Below are 19,458 nucleotides of genomic sequence, written 5' to 3'. Positions count from 1 at the left end.
TTTTTTTTTTTTTTGACAAGCTGAAGTTAGAAGCTGATTTGCTATCATGCACTAGATTTTGCACTCTCCAGTTTTAGTAAATCACCCCTATATATGTTTATATGTTCCATATTTGTATTCAGCTGGTATTCTGTTGTCCCACTTTACACTGGGTTTGGATACTGAGTTAAGACTTTGGGACTTCACTGTTTACTTGTATTTTATATTGCAGAGTCAACAGCTTCTGAAGAAAGTGTTCTTTTAGTTTAACATTAACAGCGATATAACCGTGATGAAGAGTACATAGAAGAACAGCACACTTACCAAAATGTTTCTGCTAAAGGACCTTCCCAGAAAAATACATCCATTCACATAGACTATTATTGAACTTAAATTGCACCCGTCAGTTGTATATATCTGGGGTCAGTCTATCACTTTTCTGGAACCACTCCACTGAGCTGAGTGCTGGACTGCCTATAGGAGGTTGTATTTGCACCCTATAATTAGTGTTTGGTCTCTACTGGAGTAGTTCATTTCATACAACATACTTGTATTTATTAATTACAGATACTTATATAGCTCCATCAATTTACGCAGCGATTTACATATACAGCAGTGCCACATAATGCAGGGGCGCCGCCTCCCTATCCACGCACCTGGTCCCCTAATCTACATGCGGGGTGCCGAACGCATGGATTCCAATGTGGGTATTTTTGGGTTTTTTTAAGCACGTGATTAGAGCCAGAGACTCTAATTAGCTTCAAAAAAGGTTGGGGGTTTGCGGCGCAGATCATTGGTCCCCGAGCCCACCCAGTTGTGTGACAATAGCGAACGAATATTTGCTGTTGTCTTCCTGATTCTCCTACCGGAGAATCAGGAAGCGGGTCCTGAGACCTGTCACCTGATTGGCCGAAAGGAGAAGGGATCCTATTTGCCGCCTATGAGGAGGAGGGAGGAGACGCACAGTGGAAGCCGCTGGGATGCTGAGGAGGAGACTCAGGGGAAGGCGCCCCGGAGCAAGCACTGCCCAATAGATGAGATTAGTGCGGGGCTGGTGACCGACGACCGGGGGGGGGGCATGCGGGTGACCTGACTGACCGGGGGGGAGGGTGGCTGTGGGTGCATTGTTTGCTGCCCCCCCATCCAAAAAAAATATAACACCGGCCACCACTGATATATAGTATATCGTACATTCACATCAGTCCCTGCCCTCAAGGAGCTTACAATCTAAGATCCCTAACTCCCATTCATGAACATACTAGGGCCAATTTAGACAGGAGTCAACTAACTCCACCAGCATGTCTTTGAGTGTGGGAGGAAATCTGAGTTCCCGGAGGAAACCCACACAGGCTCAGGGAGAACATGCAAACTCCAGGAAGGTAATACTGTGGTTGGGGTTTTAACCAATGGGCCTAGTGTAACCAGGCAGCACTGCTAATCACTTAGCCAATGTGCTGCCCAGGGACGGACAGGGTGGAGAAAAATCCCACCCCCCCCCAAAAAAAAATTACTTTTGCTGTATTAAAACTTAAAACACTAATTAGAGATGAATTCTGGCTTTACATGTGCACTGTAAAAATAAATCCACATTAATGCAGTGTGTCCTATGTGTCCAGGCTTCATCTCTGACTTTCACTCACTCTGTACGGCAGGGACGTGTGGGGAGGTCAGTGGCTGGTGCGGCAATGGATAGTATCAGAGCCAAATACACACAGGTTACATACGCCACGAACGTTACAGCAAGAACAATAATTCTAGTACTAGACCTCCTCTGTAACTCTAAACATGAAAACCTGTAAAAAAATGTAAAGCATCGCCTATGGCGCAATTTTAAAGCACGGCATGTTAGGTATCTATTTACTCGGCGTAACATTATCTTTCATAGTATATAAAAAATAAAAAATAAAAATCGTGCTAACTTTAGTGGGGTTTTTTTGTTTTTTTTTGTTTTTTATTCATGAAACAGTTTCTTTCCAAAAAAAATGCATTTGAAAATTTGCTGTGCAAATGACCACCATAATGTTTGGGGTTCGGAGTAATTTTCTAGCCAAAAAATGATGCCTTTTACATGCAGGAGAGAAGTGTCAGAATTGGCCTGGGTGGCAAGGGGTTAATTACTGTAAGTAATATACAAATAATTATTATATATAATTTTTAGGTAATTTACTAGAATTTCAAAAACTGTACTCAGGCAGGTGGCTTAACGGACAAATTACTGAAGTTTGAAGTTATAAATTTCACAGTAAATAGATAAATAATAAATTATTATCTTATAACATATAGCATAATAATATATGATTTACCTTTTCAGCAGCAGCAGATTTTCATTCTCCCTCTTAACTGTGTGAGAAAGACATGGGATTGTGGGTAAATCTTATACACATAAACACATTTTTCTTCCTTGTAGTTAAAGAGGAGTTCTACTCAGAAATGGAACTTCCGCTTATCCAATCCCTCCCCCCCTCCGGTGTCACATTTGGCACCTTTCAGGGGGGGTAGAGGGAGCAGATACCTGTCTAATCCAGGTATTTGCTCCCACTTCCGTGGAAAGAGCAGAATCCGCAGCGACCTACGCCATGTCCGGCCCCTCCTCCGCCCCCCCTGCTGTCTTCTGGGAGACACGCAGGTCCCAAAAGACAGCAGGGACCATTCAGAAGGCGCAGCGCGACCCGCGCATGCGCAGTAGGGAACCAGGCTGTGAAGCTGTAAGGCTTCACTTCCTGATTCCCTTATTGAGGATGCTGGCGCCTCCACCCGGAGCCGAGGGACGGGTCGGCTTAGGGTAAGAGGACATCGCGGGAGCCCTAGACAGGTAAGTGTCCTTATTTTAAAAGTCAGCAGCTGCAGTACTTGTAGCTGCTGACTTTTCCTTTTTTTTTTTCAGCGGAACTCCACTTAAAGAGGGCTGGGCTGGAAGGGAGTATTTGTCTTTTAGACACATGCCCCCTTCTATGACACTGAAGTGAGAGGCGTGCCTCCACTGCAGCATTTTTATTGGACAGCTGGGGTTAATGGTACTTTATCATTGGTCCAAGACTCCAAGCTGTCCATTGAGCTCAGTGCCTCTGACAAGAAGTGAGAGGCACTGTGAGCTCATCCTCTCAGTCTGCTGTAAACAGAGTGTGACAGCTTGTATTTAAACTGGCTGCTCTGTATGTAACTTCTGACAGGCTGCACAAGGAGCCCCGTATCTCCGGAACCATAGAGGATAGAAGCCCCAAATTTTGACCAGTGGTGGGGTAGGATGTCAGGTCGCCGAGCTACAACCCTCGAAGTCTATCATTTTTTTTTTTTTTTTAATGATCATGACAGGGGAGGCTCTGCCTCCCCTGCCTCCCTCGACTGAACGTCCCTACTGTACGGTGCAGTCAGTGCGGAGCGTCCTGCACTCAGAGTTACAGTTCTGATTGGAGTACACAGATTGCAGTGGGTCTTGTGACCTTTTAACAAATGCAAGATGCTCTTTGATTGGAGGAGGGGCAGGTGAACATCATGATCTTCCCTCCTCCAATCACAGGGCACATAACATGCATTGAAAAGTATGCAAGACATTTACGGAATGGAGAAGCTGGCGCGCGAGCAGCCTGCTGTGATCTGATTACCCTTGCTAGAACCGTAAGGCTAAGTTTTGTGCTGCAGCCTCTACCTCCCCTCTGAAAAGTGATCTGCAGTAGATTGCTTTTTAGAGGGCAGTAAAGCAGTAGCTTGCAGACATTCAGAAACTGATGCTGTAACCTCTTAAAAGCCTTTTTATTTTTTTTTGCTGGTTTTTGGCAGAACGGGATTACCATCTTCCAAGCCAAGCAGTTGCAGCATGTTCCTATTGACCTCAATGGGTTTGTCTGACTGGGTGATGCAGAAAATGTGCTTTGCTTCATGGCCGCAGCATGTGTACAGACCTCTCTGGCTGTATGTTATCTTTTAGGCTTGAGTGCTTGTTCTTACCGTCCCCTAGCTGCCTGGGTAAATAAGGACTCCACGTTTGGCATTGACTGCACTGTATAGGGGAGATACTGTATACATAACACTGCAGCTTAGAGTCATGGGACACATTTTATTAGTGTGAATTTATTTTACAGTGCACATGTCAAGAAACAGTTTTTGGCCGGAGTTCACCTTTAACAATATTATTTATTATCATTTACAACCAAGATGTATTAAATAGAACAGACTGGCCAAATACATGTTTTATTTAAATACTTGCTGACCACGCTATAGCCAAAAGACGGCTACAGCGTGGTCATCCAGTTCTGGGAGGCCGTCTATTGACGTCATCTCAGAACCCTGCCCCCCCTGCATGCCCTCGGGGCACGCATCGGGCGCACTCTGTGATTGGTGTGTCCTTCGGATACATCTGATCACAGATTGAGGTAAAGGGCCAATCACAGCTCTTCACATGTAGACACATGCCAGTTATCGGCCTTTCCTTTCCTCAGCACTGTGTAAGGAAAGAAAAGCCAATAACCAGCTATCCTGTGACTGGGCACATTTACACTGGTAATTAGGGCACTGATCATCAGTACAGCCCCCTTAGTGCCAAACAGTGCAGCATATCAGTGCCCATCAGTGCCGCCTATCAGTGCCCATCAGTGCCACCTTATCAGTGCAGCCTCATCAGTGCATCCTCATCAGTGGCCCTCAGTGCAGCCTCATCAGTGCCCATCAGTGCAGCCTCTCAGTGCCCATCAGTGCAGCCTCATCAGTGCCCATCAGTGCAGCCTCATCAGTGCCCATCAGTGCAGCCTCTCACCGCCCATCAGTGCAGCCTCATCAGTGCCCATCAGTGTAGCCTCTCAGTGCCTATCAGTGTAGCCTCTCAGTGGCCATTAGTAGCAGCCTCATCAGTGCACATCAGTGGCGCCTATCAGTGCCCATCAGTGGCGCCTCATTAGTGCACATCAATGCCGCCTATCAGTGCCCATTAGTAGCAGCCTCATCAGTGCCCATTAATGCAGCCTCATCAGTGCACATCATTGGTGCCTATCATTACGCATCCATTGCGCTTATCGGTGCCCATCAGTGTCGCCTCATCAGTGCACATCAGTTCCACCTATCAGTGCCCATTAGTAGCAGCCTCATCAATGCCCATTAGTGCAGCCTCATCAGCGCACATCAGTGAAGAAGAACAATTATTTATTTGCTAAATTTTATAACAGAAACAAAGAAAAAGTTTATTTTCTTTTCAAAATTTTCAGTCTTCGTTTGTTTAGAAAAAAAAAACAGTGGTGAATAAATACCACCAAAAGAACATTCTACCTGTCTCTAAAAATTATAAAAATTTCATATAGGCAAAGTGTTGTACGACTGCGCAATTGTCACTCAAAGTGCGACAGCACTGAAAGCTGAAAATTGGTCTGGGAAGAAAGGGAGTAAAAGTCCCAGTAGGCAAGTGGTTAAAAAAAAAATAATAAATCGTTTTTTTTGTGAATTGCAAAACAATCCATGGACATGCATATGTAAACTAATTGCTGCATTGACCAGAGATAACTAAGTTAGATGAATTGGGTGCATCGGTTGGCTTTGGGGTAGGACAGACAGTACATATTTCAGACACTTTAATATATGCAGACCAATCTCATATATATTTCATAGCACTCAGACAGGCAATTTTTTTTTGGGGGGGGAGTTGCAGTTTTTTTGATCCATGAAATGTATATTTTCTTTTCTATCAGTAATGAAATCTGACATATCCACTCAGTATAAAAAAAAAAAAAATCTGCTAGTGATATTAAAGTTATTACAATTACACTGGCGTAACGAGTGTGTAGAGCGGACCTTTGACCCTGGAGGGAGTGAAGAGGTTAAAAGGGACAGTAGATTGTCACGTGGTAATATGATAATCCGGGATCTCTCACAGAGGAGGGTTGGCAGCTCAGACAGAACAAGGCACAATGGCTAATAACAGCAAGAAGACTGTCCTCATAACCGGGTGCTCTTCGGGCATCGGCCTCAAGATTGCCATCCAGCTGGCCAAGGACCCCGAGCAACGCTACCATGGTGAGAAGTCCTGGGCCACTGTGGAGGAGTTGCTAAGGAACTGTATGGAGTGGGACAGGTTAGATGGAGTGATAGGAATTCCGAGGAGTAATACAAGTTATAGAAGGAGGCGACAGAAGGCGGTGGGCTTATTCTGTACAACAGCAAAATGCTGTGTGTGCTGCGGTAACCCTTAGCAACCTGATTTCACTTTTGGGGGAATATGAACTATGATTGGTTGCTGTACGTTATATAAATAAGTTGGATGGTGTGAGAAGAGGTGAGACTCATTATATAGGAGGTGATAAGAGGTTCCAGGGGGAGGAAGAGTTGATGAGAGGTCACATTCGTTCTTTAGAAAGGTCAGACCAGTCTATGTGTGTGCGCTTGTGTGCGACATCTACATAGGAGTGTGAATACGTTTATGTGTGTGTATATGTGTGTGTCATTTTTCAAATGTCTGTCAGAGATTCTTTATTGGAAATATCACATGTGATGGGAGAGAAGTAATGATTTGCAGTCTGTTTATGCTCCTCGTGCGGTTCTATCAGTGCTTGTTTGTGGTTGTTGCCCTTTGATCAGTGCAGGTATCTGATAGATTGGAAGTGACCTGTACCCTGCAATTGTATCAGGACAGTTCTTCATTGTATTGTCTGCAGACAACCAATCTACATTCAGCTTAGAGAATAATATCAGACAGACTTCTCTCCATTCTATCCATTTCTATCCAATAACAGACTCTTTTTTTTTTTCCATAAAGTTTTTATTGATTGAACAGAAAATCAAATACAATAAAACAATGTCACAGGTCTTGAAGACATAACAGTTGTACAATGGAGATGTATTACATTTTACATTTGAAGATTGCTTTTGGTATGATAACGATATTTTTATCCAGTAGTACAGAGATGTACGGTTTATGCATAAAATTTGCAAAAATATAGACATTTCATTTTAAATGTGTTAGTTATGATAGATAAAAGGAGTACATTTTTTTCTTGGGGGGGGGGGGGGGGGTAATGTGGTAAAGACAGTGAAGTATATACTAATGAATCCTTTCTTTTTTTTTTTTTTCCTTTAATCTTCTGTATATTAGTTTCAATTAATGTATATTCACGGCTTTATAGGCTGAGGTATATACTAATGAATCCCTTCTTTTTTTTTTTTTTTCCTTTAATCTTCTGTATATTAGTTTCAATTAATGTATATTCACGGCTTTATAGGCTGGGGTATTTTTGAATTCTAACCAGTTGTACCCTATTAATGTCAATTTGGTTATTTTTTCCTGAGATATGCTGATAAGTTCTATTTTTTTCAATGTTATTAATTCTATGAGACCACTCTTTTTTTTGTTGGCGTAACATTCGGCCACCAGTGGCAGCTGCCAGGGAACGCAATGCCTTGCTGCATTTATCATGAACATTGCTAGGGACTTTAGATATAGATTTTTAGGGATCGGACTATGGTGCAGCGGTTATTGTGCTGGATTAAGTCTAAGGTTTTCTGAGGTGATTGAGATAGTAGTTTCATGTACCATTTTCCAGAACCTCTGGATCAATGGGCAGGACCACCAGATATGTAACATTGAGCCTTCCTCTTGTTTGCATCTCCAGCATCTATCGGAGATTTGGGGTGAGAATTTATGAAGCAAGGTGGGAGTTCTGTACCATCTTGTACAGACTTCTATCCATTGTCGGTGATTTTGTGTGTATCCGGAGTGTCACAATAGTCTAAAATCTTCCTTCACAACATATCTTATCTAACGCTGGCCATACATTATACAATTTTCTTATTCAATTTCCTTTAGATTTACATTCAACTATGAAGTGCAAGGGCCTGCCTGATTGCATACAAATTGAAAGTGTTTAGGTATGACCTCATATTAGATGATTTGGGTAAATCTGAAGACAATAATCTGCAGAAAATCTAATAGTGTGTATGGGGTCTTATGCCCCGTACACACGGTCGGATTTTCCGACGGAAAATGTGTGATAGGACCTTGTTGTCGGAAATTCCGACCGTGTGTGGGCTCCATCACACATTTTCCATCGGATTTTCCGACACACAATGTTTGAGAGCAGGAGATAAAATTTTCCGGCAACAAAATCCGTTGTCGGAAATTCCGATCGTGTGTACACAAATCCGACGGACAAAGTGCCACGCATGCTCAGAATAAATAAAGAGATGAAAGCTATTGGCCACTGCCCCGTTTATAGTCCCGATGTACGTGTTTTACGTCACCGCGTTTAGAACGATCGGATTTTCCGACAACTTTGTGTGACCGTGTGTATGCAAGACAAGTTTGAGCCAACATCCGTCGGAAAAAATCCTAGGATTTTGTTGTCGGAATGTCCGAACAAAGTCCGACCGTGTGTACGGGGCATTACAGTGTGTGGTTTGTAGTTATGATGACCAATTATTGTCTATCTATCTATCTATCTATCTATCTATCTATCTATCTATCTATCTATCTATCTATCTATCTATCTATCTATCTATCTATCTATCTATCTATCTATCTATCTATCTCTATCCTGATTACATGTAGTGAAGATTGCAATACACACAATAACAAAGGTAGATAGAAAAAGGGTAGAGACGTTCCCACATACTGCTGGTTCATGTGCCATGCAGAATTAAAATATATCTATGGTAAAAATATGAAATAATATATTTGTTTCCACATTGAATTTCAGTTATTTCTAGCCTACTATTTTTAAACCACTTGACCTCTGGAAGGTTTTGCCCCCTTCACGACCAGGGCATTTTTTCTCTATTTAGCACTGCGCTACTTTAACTGGCAATTTCTCATTCATGCAACACTGTACCCAAATAAAATTTTTTATCAACCAATAATTTTTTATTTTTGAATATATAAATTAAAAAAAAAATGAAAATGAAAATAAATAAATAATAATTTATACTTTCTGTTATAAAACATCCAATAAAATAAAATTTCTTCATAAATTTAGCCCAAAATACACTATATTACCAAAAGTATTGGGACGCCCACCTTTACACACACATGAACTTTAATGGCATCCCAGTCTTATGCCCCGTACACACGATAGGATTTTCCAAAGGAAAATGTGTGATAGGACCTTGTTGTCGGAAATTCCGACCGTGTGTACACAAATCCGACGCACAAAGTGCCACACATGCTCAGAATAATTTAAGAGATGAAGCTATTGGCTACTGCCCCTTTTATAGTCCCGACGTACGTGTTTTACGTCACCGCGTTCAGAACGATCGGATTTTCCGACAACTTTGTGTGACCGTGTGTATGCAAGACAAGTTTGAGCCAACATCCGTCGGAAAAAATCCTAGGATTTTGTTGTCGGAATGTCCGATCAATGTCCGACCGTGTGTACGGGGCATTAGTCTGTAGGGTTCAATATTGAGTTGGCCCACCCTTTGCAGCTATAACAGCTTCAACTCTTCTGAGAAGGCTGTCCACAAGGTTTAGGAGTGTGTCTATGGGAATGTTTGACCATTCTTCCAGAAGCACATTTGTGAGGTCAGGCACTGATGTTGGACGAGAAGGCCTGGCTCGCAGTCTCTGCTCTAATTCATCCCAAAGGTGTTCTATTGGATGAGGCAAGGACTCTCTGCAGGTTAGTCAAGCTCCTCCACCCCAAACTTGCTCATCCATGTTTTTATAGACTTTGTTTTGTGCACTGGTCCAAATCATTTGGTGGAGGGGGGATTATGGTGTGGGGTTATTTTTCAGGGGTTGGGCTTGATCCCTGAGTTCCAGTGAAGAGAACTCTTAGGGCGTCAGCATCATGCTCCCAACTTTGTGGGAACAGTTTGGGGATGGCCCCTTCCTGTTCCAACATGACTGCGCACCAGTGCACAAAACAAGGTCCATAAAGACATGGGTGAGCGAGTTTGGGGTGGAGGAACTTGACTGGCCTGCACAGAGTCCTGACCACAACACCTTTAGGATGAATTAGAGCGGAGACTGCGAGCCAGGCCTTCTCGTCCAATATCCTCACAAATGTGCTTCTGGAAGAATGGTCAAACATTCCCATAGACACACTCCTAAACCTTGAGGACAGCCTTCCCAGAAGAGTTGAAGCTGTTATAGTTGCAAAGGGTGAGCCAACTCAATATTGAACCCTACAGACTAAGACTGGGATGCCATTAAAATTAATTTGCGTGTAAAGGCAGGTGTCCCAATACTTTTGGTAATATAGTGTATATCCTGCTACATGCCTTTGGTGATAAAAATGTCAATAAGTGTATATTAACTGATTTGTGTGAAAGTTATAGTCTACAAATTACGGCATATATACTGGAATTTAAGCAGCTCTGACTTTCTAACTGCCTATCATATTTCTAGTGTGACTGTGATAGTGTGGCGGACAATCAGGGACTGGGGCTAACTGACCCTGGCTGGGAGGGACATTAATTGGCTGACACTATCTGACATTGCTAGTGACACTAATACAGTGATGTGGGTGACAGGAGTGATCAGGAGGGCAATCAAAGGGTTAACTGTGTGCCTAACAAGTGTATGTGTGCTGATTGTACTCACAGACTGGCTGGCTTTTCTTCCCGATCTCAGCTCTGAACGGTAAGTGAGATCAGAAAGCAGAAGCAGCCAGATCTGTGTTCTGTGTTTACCAACACACACAGATTTCTGTGGTGTGGTTGGTCACAGCAATCAGCAGGTTCACAGCCAAAATCATTGGCTGCAAGTCTGCTGACAATCTCGTGCTGCATCCAACCAGAGGAAGTGGGGGAACAACAAAGCCGCCGGTCAGCAGTTAATGTTAAACTGCTGGTCGGCAAGCGGTTAATCGAAATCATCTGGAAGTTTGTAAACTTACAGTACTTTGTTACGATCCCCTCACAATGATGTCCTTGAATACTGTGACACGTAGTCACTATGCCCTGTGTGTACGCACTGCCGTTTCAGAGAGCCTGCCTTCTGATCTACAGAGGTACAGAGAGGAGGAGTTTCAGGAGGCGGAGCCAGTACAGCAATCACTGCTTGCAGGGAGCAAGGTATCATGGGATATGTAGTCCTTAGAAATGGAAACATCAGAGGAGAAGCTGCAAAGCACACAGGGAATCCAGGAAGTTCTGGAAATAGATGGCCAGTAGACAGGCAGCACTCACAACATTAAAAAAAAAGTAAGCTTCTATTGGATTTTCAAAAATAACTATTGTTTGTATTGCTATTACAATGCTGATGTTATAAAATTAAAGAGTATACTGTGACTTTTGGTCTGCTTTTGAGGCCTGGTTCATTTTGGATGTGACATGAGTCCCTCAAAATCGCATGACAATGGAAATCTCATGGTTTCAATGGCACCTGTTCACATCAAAGCCAATTGTCATGGAACAATTTGGGAAAAGGTTCCTGTATTACCTTTGGTGTGATTCCAGTGCAATTATGGCCCCATTGTATATACAAGCCTTATCAAAGTTACATCCAAGTAGCACTACAGTACATAATCACACAGAAAGTCGGATCAAAATGGTATCACAGCAGTGTGAACCTAGCCTACATCTGCAATACATGGCTTGAATTTCTACCAATTTGAGCCATGGGTGGCCATGTTGACCACCAGACTGGACATATGTTGACTTTTGTCAAAGGAGCCAAGCTGAAAATTGTTACGCAAGCAGTGAGTGCATCCAATCAGATGCAGTCACTGTTCAGGTATTCAGCTGTGGGTGCCATGGCTGTCAGAATACAATAGCCGGTGGATAGGATTGCTCCATCCACACTGAACAGGAGACACCTGAACGTGTATTGCTGATCTTAGTTTCGGTAAATAGATTTCATTTCCAATGCAGTTAATGTTCTGTTTCCTCTCACTGGATCTAAAGGGTCAGTCTACCCCAATGTAATATTTTATATATACAGTGCCTTGCAAAAGTTTTCACCCCCCCCCCCTTGGCTTTTTACCTATTTTGTTACATTGCAGTCTTTAGTTCAATGTTTTTTAATCTGAATTATATGTGATGGATCAGAACACAATAGTCTATGTTGGTGTAGTAAAATTAGAAAAATATATACATAAAACTATTTTTCAGAAATAAAAAACTGATATTTGTCATGTGCGTATGTATTCACCCCCTTTGTTATGAAGCCCATAAAAAGCTCTGGTGCAACCAATTACCTTCAGAAGTCACATAATTAGTGAAATGATGTCCACCTGTGTGCAATCTAAGTGTCACGTGATCTGTCATTACATATACACATCTTTTTGAAAGGCCCCAGAGGCTGCAACACCTAAGCAAGAGGCACCACTAACCAAACACTGCCATGAAGACCAAGGAACTCTCCAAACAAGTAAGGGACAATGTTGTTGAGAAGTACAAGTCAGGGTTAGGTTATAAAAAAAAATATCAAAATCTTTAATGATTCGGATTCCTAGGAGCACCATCAAATATATCATAACCAAATGGAAAGAACATGGCACAACAGCAAACCTGCCAAGAGACGGGCGCACACCAAAACTCATGGACTGGGCAAGGAGGGCATTAATCAGAGAGGCAGCACAGAGACCTAAGGTAACCCTGGAGGAGCTGCAGAGTTCCACAGCAGAGACTGGAGTATCTGTACATAGGAGGACAATAAGCCGTACGCTCCATAGAGTTGGGCTTTATGGCAGAGTGGCCAGAAGAAAGTCATTACTTTCAGAAAAAAACAAAATGGCACGATTTGAGTTTGAGAAAAGGCATGTAGGAGACTCCCATAATGTATGGAGGAAGGTGCTCTGGTCTGATGAGACTAAAATTTAACATTTTGGCCATCAAAGAAAACGCAATGTCTGGCGCAAACCCAACACATCACATCACCCAAAGAACACCATCCCCACAGTGAAACATGGTGGTGACAGCATCATGCTGTGGGGATGTTTTTCAGCAGTCGGGACTGGGAAACTGGTCAGAGTTGAGGGAAAGATGGATGGTGCTAAATACAGGGATATTCTTGAGCAAAACCTGTACCACTCTGTGTGTGATTTGAGGCTAGGATGGAGGTTCACCTTCCAGAAGGACAATGACCCCCAAACACACTGCTAAAGCAACACTTGAGTGGTTTAAGGTGAAACATGTAAATGTGTTGGAATGGCCTAGTCAAAGCCCAAAACTCAATCCAATAGAAAATCTGTGGTCATACTTAAAGATTGCTGTTCACAAACCATCCAACTTGAAGGAGCTGGAGCAGTTTTGCAAGGAGGAATGGGCCGCAAAAGGTGGCTCTACAAAGCCTAGGTCCTGCTTGATGGATAAAAGCTCAATGGACTATATGGGCTGGCCCAAAAATTAGAAGGGTTTAATACATTTACAGTACCTTGAAAAAGTATTCATACCCCTTGACATTTTCCACATTTTGTCATGTTACAACCAAAAACGTAAATGTGTTTTATTGGGATTTTATGTGATAGACCAACACAAACTGGCACATAATTGTGAAGTGGAAGGAAAATGATTTTCAATTTTTTTTTACAAATAAATATGTGAAAAGTGTGGCGTGCATTTGTATTCAGCCCCCCTGAGTCAATACTTTGTAGAACCGCCTTTCACTGCAATTACAGCTGGAAGTCTTTTTGGTGATGCCTCTACCAGCTTTGCACATCTAGAGAGTGACATTTTTGCCTATTCTTCTTTGCAAAATAGCTCAAGCTCTGTCAGATTGGATGGAGAGCATCTGTTAATCAGCAATTTTCAAGTCTTGCCACAGATTCTCAATTGGATTTTGGTCTGGACTTTGACTGGGCCATTCTAACACATGAATATTCTTTGATCTAAACCATTCCATTGTAGCTCTTTCTGTATGTTTAGGGTCATTGTCCTGCTGGAAGGTGAACCTCTGCCTCAGTCTCAAGTCTTTTGCAGACTCTAATGCCCCATACACACGATCAGATTTTCCGACAAAAATGTTGGATGTGAGCTTGTTGGTAGAAAGTCCGACTGTGTGTATGCTCCATCGAACATTTGTTGTCGGACTTTCCGCCAACAGATGTTGGCTAGCAGGTTCTCAAATTTTCCGCCAACAAATGTTTGTTGTCGGACTTTCCGATCATGTGTACACAAGTCCGTCTTGGTAGGTTTGCAGTTGTGCCATACTCTTTCCATTTTCGGATGATGGATTGAACAGTGCTCACTGAGATGTTCAAAGCTTGGGATATTGTTTTATAACCTAACCCTGCTTTAAAGTTCTCTAACAAACCTCTGAGGGCTTCACAGATCAGCTGTATTTATACTGAGATTAAATTACACACAGGTGGACTCTATTTACTAATTAGGTGACTTCTGAAGGCAATTGGTTCCACTAGATTTTATTTAGGGGTATCAGAGTAAAGGGGGGCTGAATACAAATGCACGCCACGCTTTTCAGATATGTATTTGTAAAAAAAAAATAAAAACTATTTATCATTTTCCTTCCACCTTACAATTATGTGCCACTTTGTGTTGGTCTATCACATAAAATACCAATAAAATACATTTACATTTTTGGTTGTAACCAGGGGCGGACTGACCATTGGGGCAGTCGGGCACTGCCCGAGGGCCCCATGCCACTAAGGGGCCCCATCAGGGTTGCCAGTCTCAATAAAACCAGGGACAGTATGTAAAAGTCTGTGTTTTTTAAAAAATCCCAAGATTATAGCTGCCCCGCCTTTCCATTACCTTTTCAGTGTGTGTGTGTGTGTATATTGTGTATACTGTATGTGTGTGTGTGTATACTGTGTGGCCCCATAATTTATTGCCTGGGGGCCCCATAATCTCCTATTGCCCGGGGGCCCCATAATCTATTTTTTATTTATTTTATTTATTTATTTCAGGTACTTATATAGTGCTGTCAATTTACGCAGCGCTTTACATATACATTGTACATTCACATCAGTCCCTACCCTCAGACCCCATTCACACAGGGGCAACACGACTTGCAGGTCGCCTCAGCGAGGCGACCTGCAAATGACTGCCCGGGCGACTTGCAAAACGACTTCTGTATAGAAGTCTATGCAAGTCGCCCCCGAAGTCGTACAGGAACCTTTTTCTAAGTCGGAGCGACTTGCGTCGCTCCCCTTAGAACGGTTCCATAGCACAGAACGGGAGGCGACTAGGTCACCTGACAAGTCGTCCCTGTGTGAATGGGCTCTCAAGGGGCTTACAATCTAAGGTCCCTAACTCACATTCATACATACTAGGGACAATTTAGACAGGATCCAATTAACCTACCAGCATGTCTTTGGAGTGTGGGAGGAAACCTGAGCACCTGGAGGAAACCCACGCAGGCACAGGGAGAACATGCAAAATCCAAGCAGGTAGCGTCGTGGTTGGGATTCGAACCAGCGACCCTTCTTACTGCTAGGCGAGAGTGCTACCCACTACACCACTGTGCCACCTATAATCGATTGCCTGGGGGCCCCATAATCTCCTATTTCCCGGGGGCCCCATGAGTTGTCAGTCCGCCCCTGGTTGTAACATGACAAAATGTGGAAAATTTCAAAGTGTATGAATACTTTTTCAAGGCACTGTAATTGTACAGAGATTATATGATCAAATTTCGACCTGTGTGGCCAGCTTTAGCACGTACACACAATTAAAGCAGTATTAAACTCAAAAGCAAACATTTATTAAATTGCAGCTTACCAATTCTTAGATGTGATGGCTGCATTCATGTTCTTTTTATTTAGGCTTTCTTTCATTCTATTTTCATCTGGCGATCCAGCCAACAAGTCTGTTGTTTTTCAAAAGCACAAGCTGTCCAGCAGAATGTATCAGTTTACATGGATGAGACAAACCATTTGAACATTTAACACTGGCAGGGGTGGTTAAAATGACCAGCTTTGTATTTATGTAAAACCTTTATCCCAAATGTAAAAAAAAAAACAGTTTGTCCTGATTATAAAGTGTGAGCTGGAGTTTGGCTTTAATTTGTTAGTGTGTTTAAATCTGCTATTCCATTTAACACATCTAAGACTGACAATGCTGCTGCCCACTGTGCCTCCTGTTCTCCTTATTCCAGAGTTGTGCCTCACTAATACAGGAGGTGTGTTACTGGCCAAATTACCAGGTGAAAACAGAGGGGAAAAAGAGGCAAAGAAAAGAAAACAAATGCAGCATCCCCATCTAATGACTGGTAAGCTGCAATATATAATATTTTTGATTTTGGGTTTAATACTGCTTTAATGAGACATTTTGTTAGAAAAGAATGGCAGATTTGTATATTTCTATCAAAACAGATGCAGTATAGATCACATGCCAGAATCATGCAATTAAATGATTTTGGACCAGCTGGAGACAAGCTGCACAAACAGGACAGGGTAGTAGCCGGGGCGGGGATGCATTATGCATGCTCCAGAATTAACAACCAAAAAATGATAAAGAAAACAGAAAAAAAAATCTAAACTAAAACAGAAAAAAAAATCTAATCTAAAAATTTTAATGATAATACTGCATGTAAAATATTGTTCACTTTAGGGGGTCATTGCAAATGACAAGGTGGCACTTTTTATCCCCGGAGGAAAAGAGTTCTTATCTCTGTATGGACAGGCTTCTTTGCAGTAAGCCCTGGTTCATACATAACTGAACTCAGTTCACACCTGAGCTTTGTGTTGCTTGAAGCTTGAAAAAGCACATGGACATCTTTGGGTCAGAGTCTTATGTTCTTGGTTCCCATCAGAGGAATAACTAGAACCTTCAGGACTTCGGTGCAAGAAACGATGAAGGGCCCCCCTGACCCCGTCTGGGACCCTTACCTCTGAGCCCTAAGTTGGAACTCCAGGGCCCGGTCGCAAGTGCAACATTTGCGTCCCTGGTAGTTCCACCACTGGTGTCAGTAGTTTTTTTATTTTTGTCATTTTTTAAATAATTTTTAACCATTTTATTTTTTTAGGAGCCTAGTTGGGGGGCTTTGGTGAAATATCAGGGGTCTAAACAGCTTTGAGACAGAGAAAGGAGATTGAGGACAGAGCCCTCAATCGCCTTCTCTGCAGCTTCAGTAGCACAGAATGAATGGACAGGAATAGCTCTGTACAGAGCTTCCCGTTCATTCACAAACTGAAGCATAGTAAACACAATTTACTCAGTAACGATCACTGACTCTGTCTATTCAGAAAATAAATATTTATTCCGGCCCCTACCCTACTCTACATAATGACACATCCCTCGCATCAGCCGGTGGGAGAGGGAAGGAGGGAAGCCGGGAGAGCTGCAGGGGGCACGAGGGGGGCGGAGCACACAGGGGCCCAGGGAAGAAGAAAGAAGACGAAGCTGGACAGGAAAGGCAGCGGGGGCAGCATATAGAGGTACCGATCCCCTCCATTTTCCTCCTGCAGCCGCTGCCTGCGGGAGGGGGAGGAGGAGAAGCAGGCTTTCAGCGGCTGCAGAAGGAAAATGGAGCCCCTCCTATCCAGGTGTACAGGGGAGCCACACGGGCCCCCTGGAGCATGGGTCTGGGTCACAATTGTGACCCCTGTGATTACACCTCTGTTTCCCATAGACTTCAGTGGGAGTGCCTGGAAAAAGGTCTGACCAATGTCTGAAAATCTGCAATTTCTTGCCTTTTCTTATCCTAGTAAATAACTTTCCATTGGTTAAGGCCACATTCACGCCGGAAAATGGACCCACCACTTATAACATGTGAAAACCTCAGCGAGGGGTTCCTGGCAATCAGCTGCAGGAGGCAGCCCTGTTGAAAGCAATAGGAGGCTGTCAGCTCTTGCATCTAATTGCAGCTAAAAGCATGGGTCCATCATCTGGAGATAATTGTGAAAATCATCCAGATTATTCTCCTGGAGCTTCCGCAGCAAAGGCATATGACATAATTGGTCACGACTAATAAATTAATAAAGCAACCAATGTTTGGTCCATTTTTGGTCCTTCTCCTCCTGTTCCTGGAATGGACTTGAGTCAAAGCAATAACTCCAAGGCCAATAATAAATAACACGTTATCTCCTCCGATCCTGCAACATGGCTGGTTGACGAACGGCCGTTCAGAAACAAACTGAAAAGCGCAAAATGAAAAGCGCGAATCAACACTCACCAAACTTCTACTAACACAAAATTAGCAGAAGGAGACCAAAGGGTGGTGCTAAAGAGCTGAAAAAACACATAATATGTCACTTTGTTCGTGTTTGTTGCCCAACAATTATGTGCCATTTGTATGCAAGACAAGTTTGGGGCCAACGCCCTTCGGACAAAAGTCTGAGGTATTGTCTGCGGAAAATCCGATCATGTGTACGAGGCTTAAAGGTTTGTTCACACCACACCATGTTTTACAACACATATCATGGCCTGGATTATAACACACCACACTGTAACACTGTAGATATGCATTGCAATGGAAAGTTAAGTGCTATCCAATACATATCTACAATGTGCTGAAATGTACTGCACAAATAAATACAGACAGGTGGGCGAAGCTGATAACACAGGACAGGGCCCCTTGAAAAAGTAAAAAGTAAATTATAAATTTCACAATGCCATCCATTCAAAATGGAATCAGTGTTATGTGAAAAGTACACATTGCTTATAGGCAGTACTGGGACAGGATCATCCAGTGCCCCGGTCAAGGATGCAGAACTACGCCCTTCTCCTGACACATGCCGTGGAATAAGTCTACCACTAGTTATTCTTTATTCCCTCTGGGCTTGGAGAGTCCTCTGAGCTACCACTGGTGGCATAGCAAAGGCTTAATGAGAGTTCGGTCTTTATTGTCCGCTCTGGGGATCATCACCTTCCAATATTTCAAGGATACGGATGACATTCCAGACTCTGAGAAATTCCACTATCTACAAATCCGTCATCTGTTGGAATCCCTGACAAAAGAGCATGATTGGTCAACGACCGCAACAGCATTTGAAACCAGCTGTCGGATGTCTCCCATAACCAAAGTCCTTATTTCTTATTATACTTTTTCATACTAAACAACTCCAACTCGCGTGTCCCATCTTACTGCTTCAACTGGGAAAGGGACTTTGATGCCACGCAAACCCCTGAGAAATCTCTTTCTGTAAGTGAAGTCTCCGGAACTGGGCACAGTATTCTAAATGAGGTCTATTTAGGGGAAGCAGAACCTCCTTCCTGCTGCCGGTGATCCCTTTAGTGATGCATCCTAGAGTTCTACTTGCTTTTCCCACTACCTGGTCACACTGTTTGCTCATTTTACAATCATCTGAAATAAGTACCCCCAAATCTTTTTCCTCTGTAGTGCTGGCAAACACTGTACCCCCAATGTTGTACTCTCTCAGGGGATTATTTTTCCCTAGGTGCAATTATTTACATTTAGAAATATTGAACTGCAGTCTCCACTGCTTTGACCAATCTTCCAGCAATGCCAAATCATGTTCCATATTACAGACACCTCCAGGGATATCAACCCTATTATACACCTTTGTGTCATCAGCAAAAAGACATACCTTGCCCAACAAACCTTTAGTTATATCACTTACATAGAGGTTAAATAGAACAGGACCTAGTACAGAGCCTTGTGGTACCCCACTAGTGACTGGTCTCTGTTCAGAATTAACCCTA

At 42.9% G+C, this 19,458-nt stretch overlaps 1 protein-coding gene across 1 annotated transcript in view; it reads left to right on the top strand.

Moving 5' to 3' along the window:
• The first annotated feature begins 5,516 nt into the window (after positions 1 to 5,516).
• RDH8 (retinol dehydrogenase 8) overlaps positions 5,517 to 19,458 on the top strand; it is a 65,685-nt gene continuing 51,743 nt past the window's right edge. The window contains exon 1 of the mRNA XM_073622538.1: positions 5,517 to 5,976. Within this exon, the coding sequence (XP_073478639.1) occupies positions 5,871 to 5,976 (106 nt within the window). The 5' untranslated portion in view covers positions 5,517 to 5,870. The remainder of the gene's footprint in view (positions 5,977 to 19,458) is intronic.

This window comes from Aquarana catesbeiana, linkage group LG03, assembly GCF_042186555.1.
Source record: "Aquarana catesbeiana isolate 2022-GZ linkage group LG03, ASM4218655v1, whole genome shotgun sequence".
NCBI classification, from domain to species: Eukaryota; Metazoa; Chordata; class Amphibia; order Anura; family Ranidae; genus Aquarana; species Aquarana catesbeiana.
Note: the sequence above shows the minus strand (reverse complement) of the source record. Positions and strands in the feature narration are given on the sequence as shown.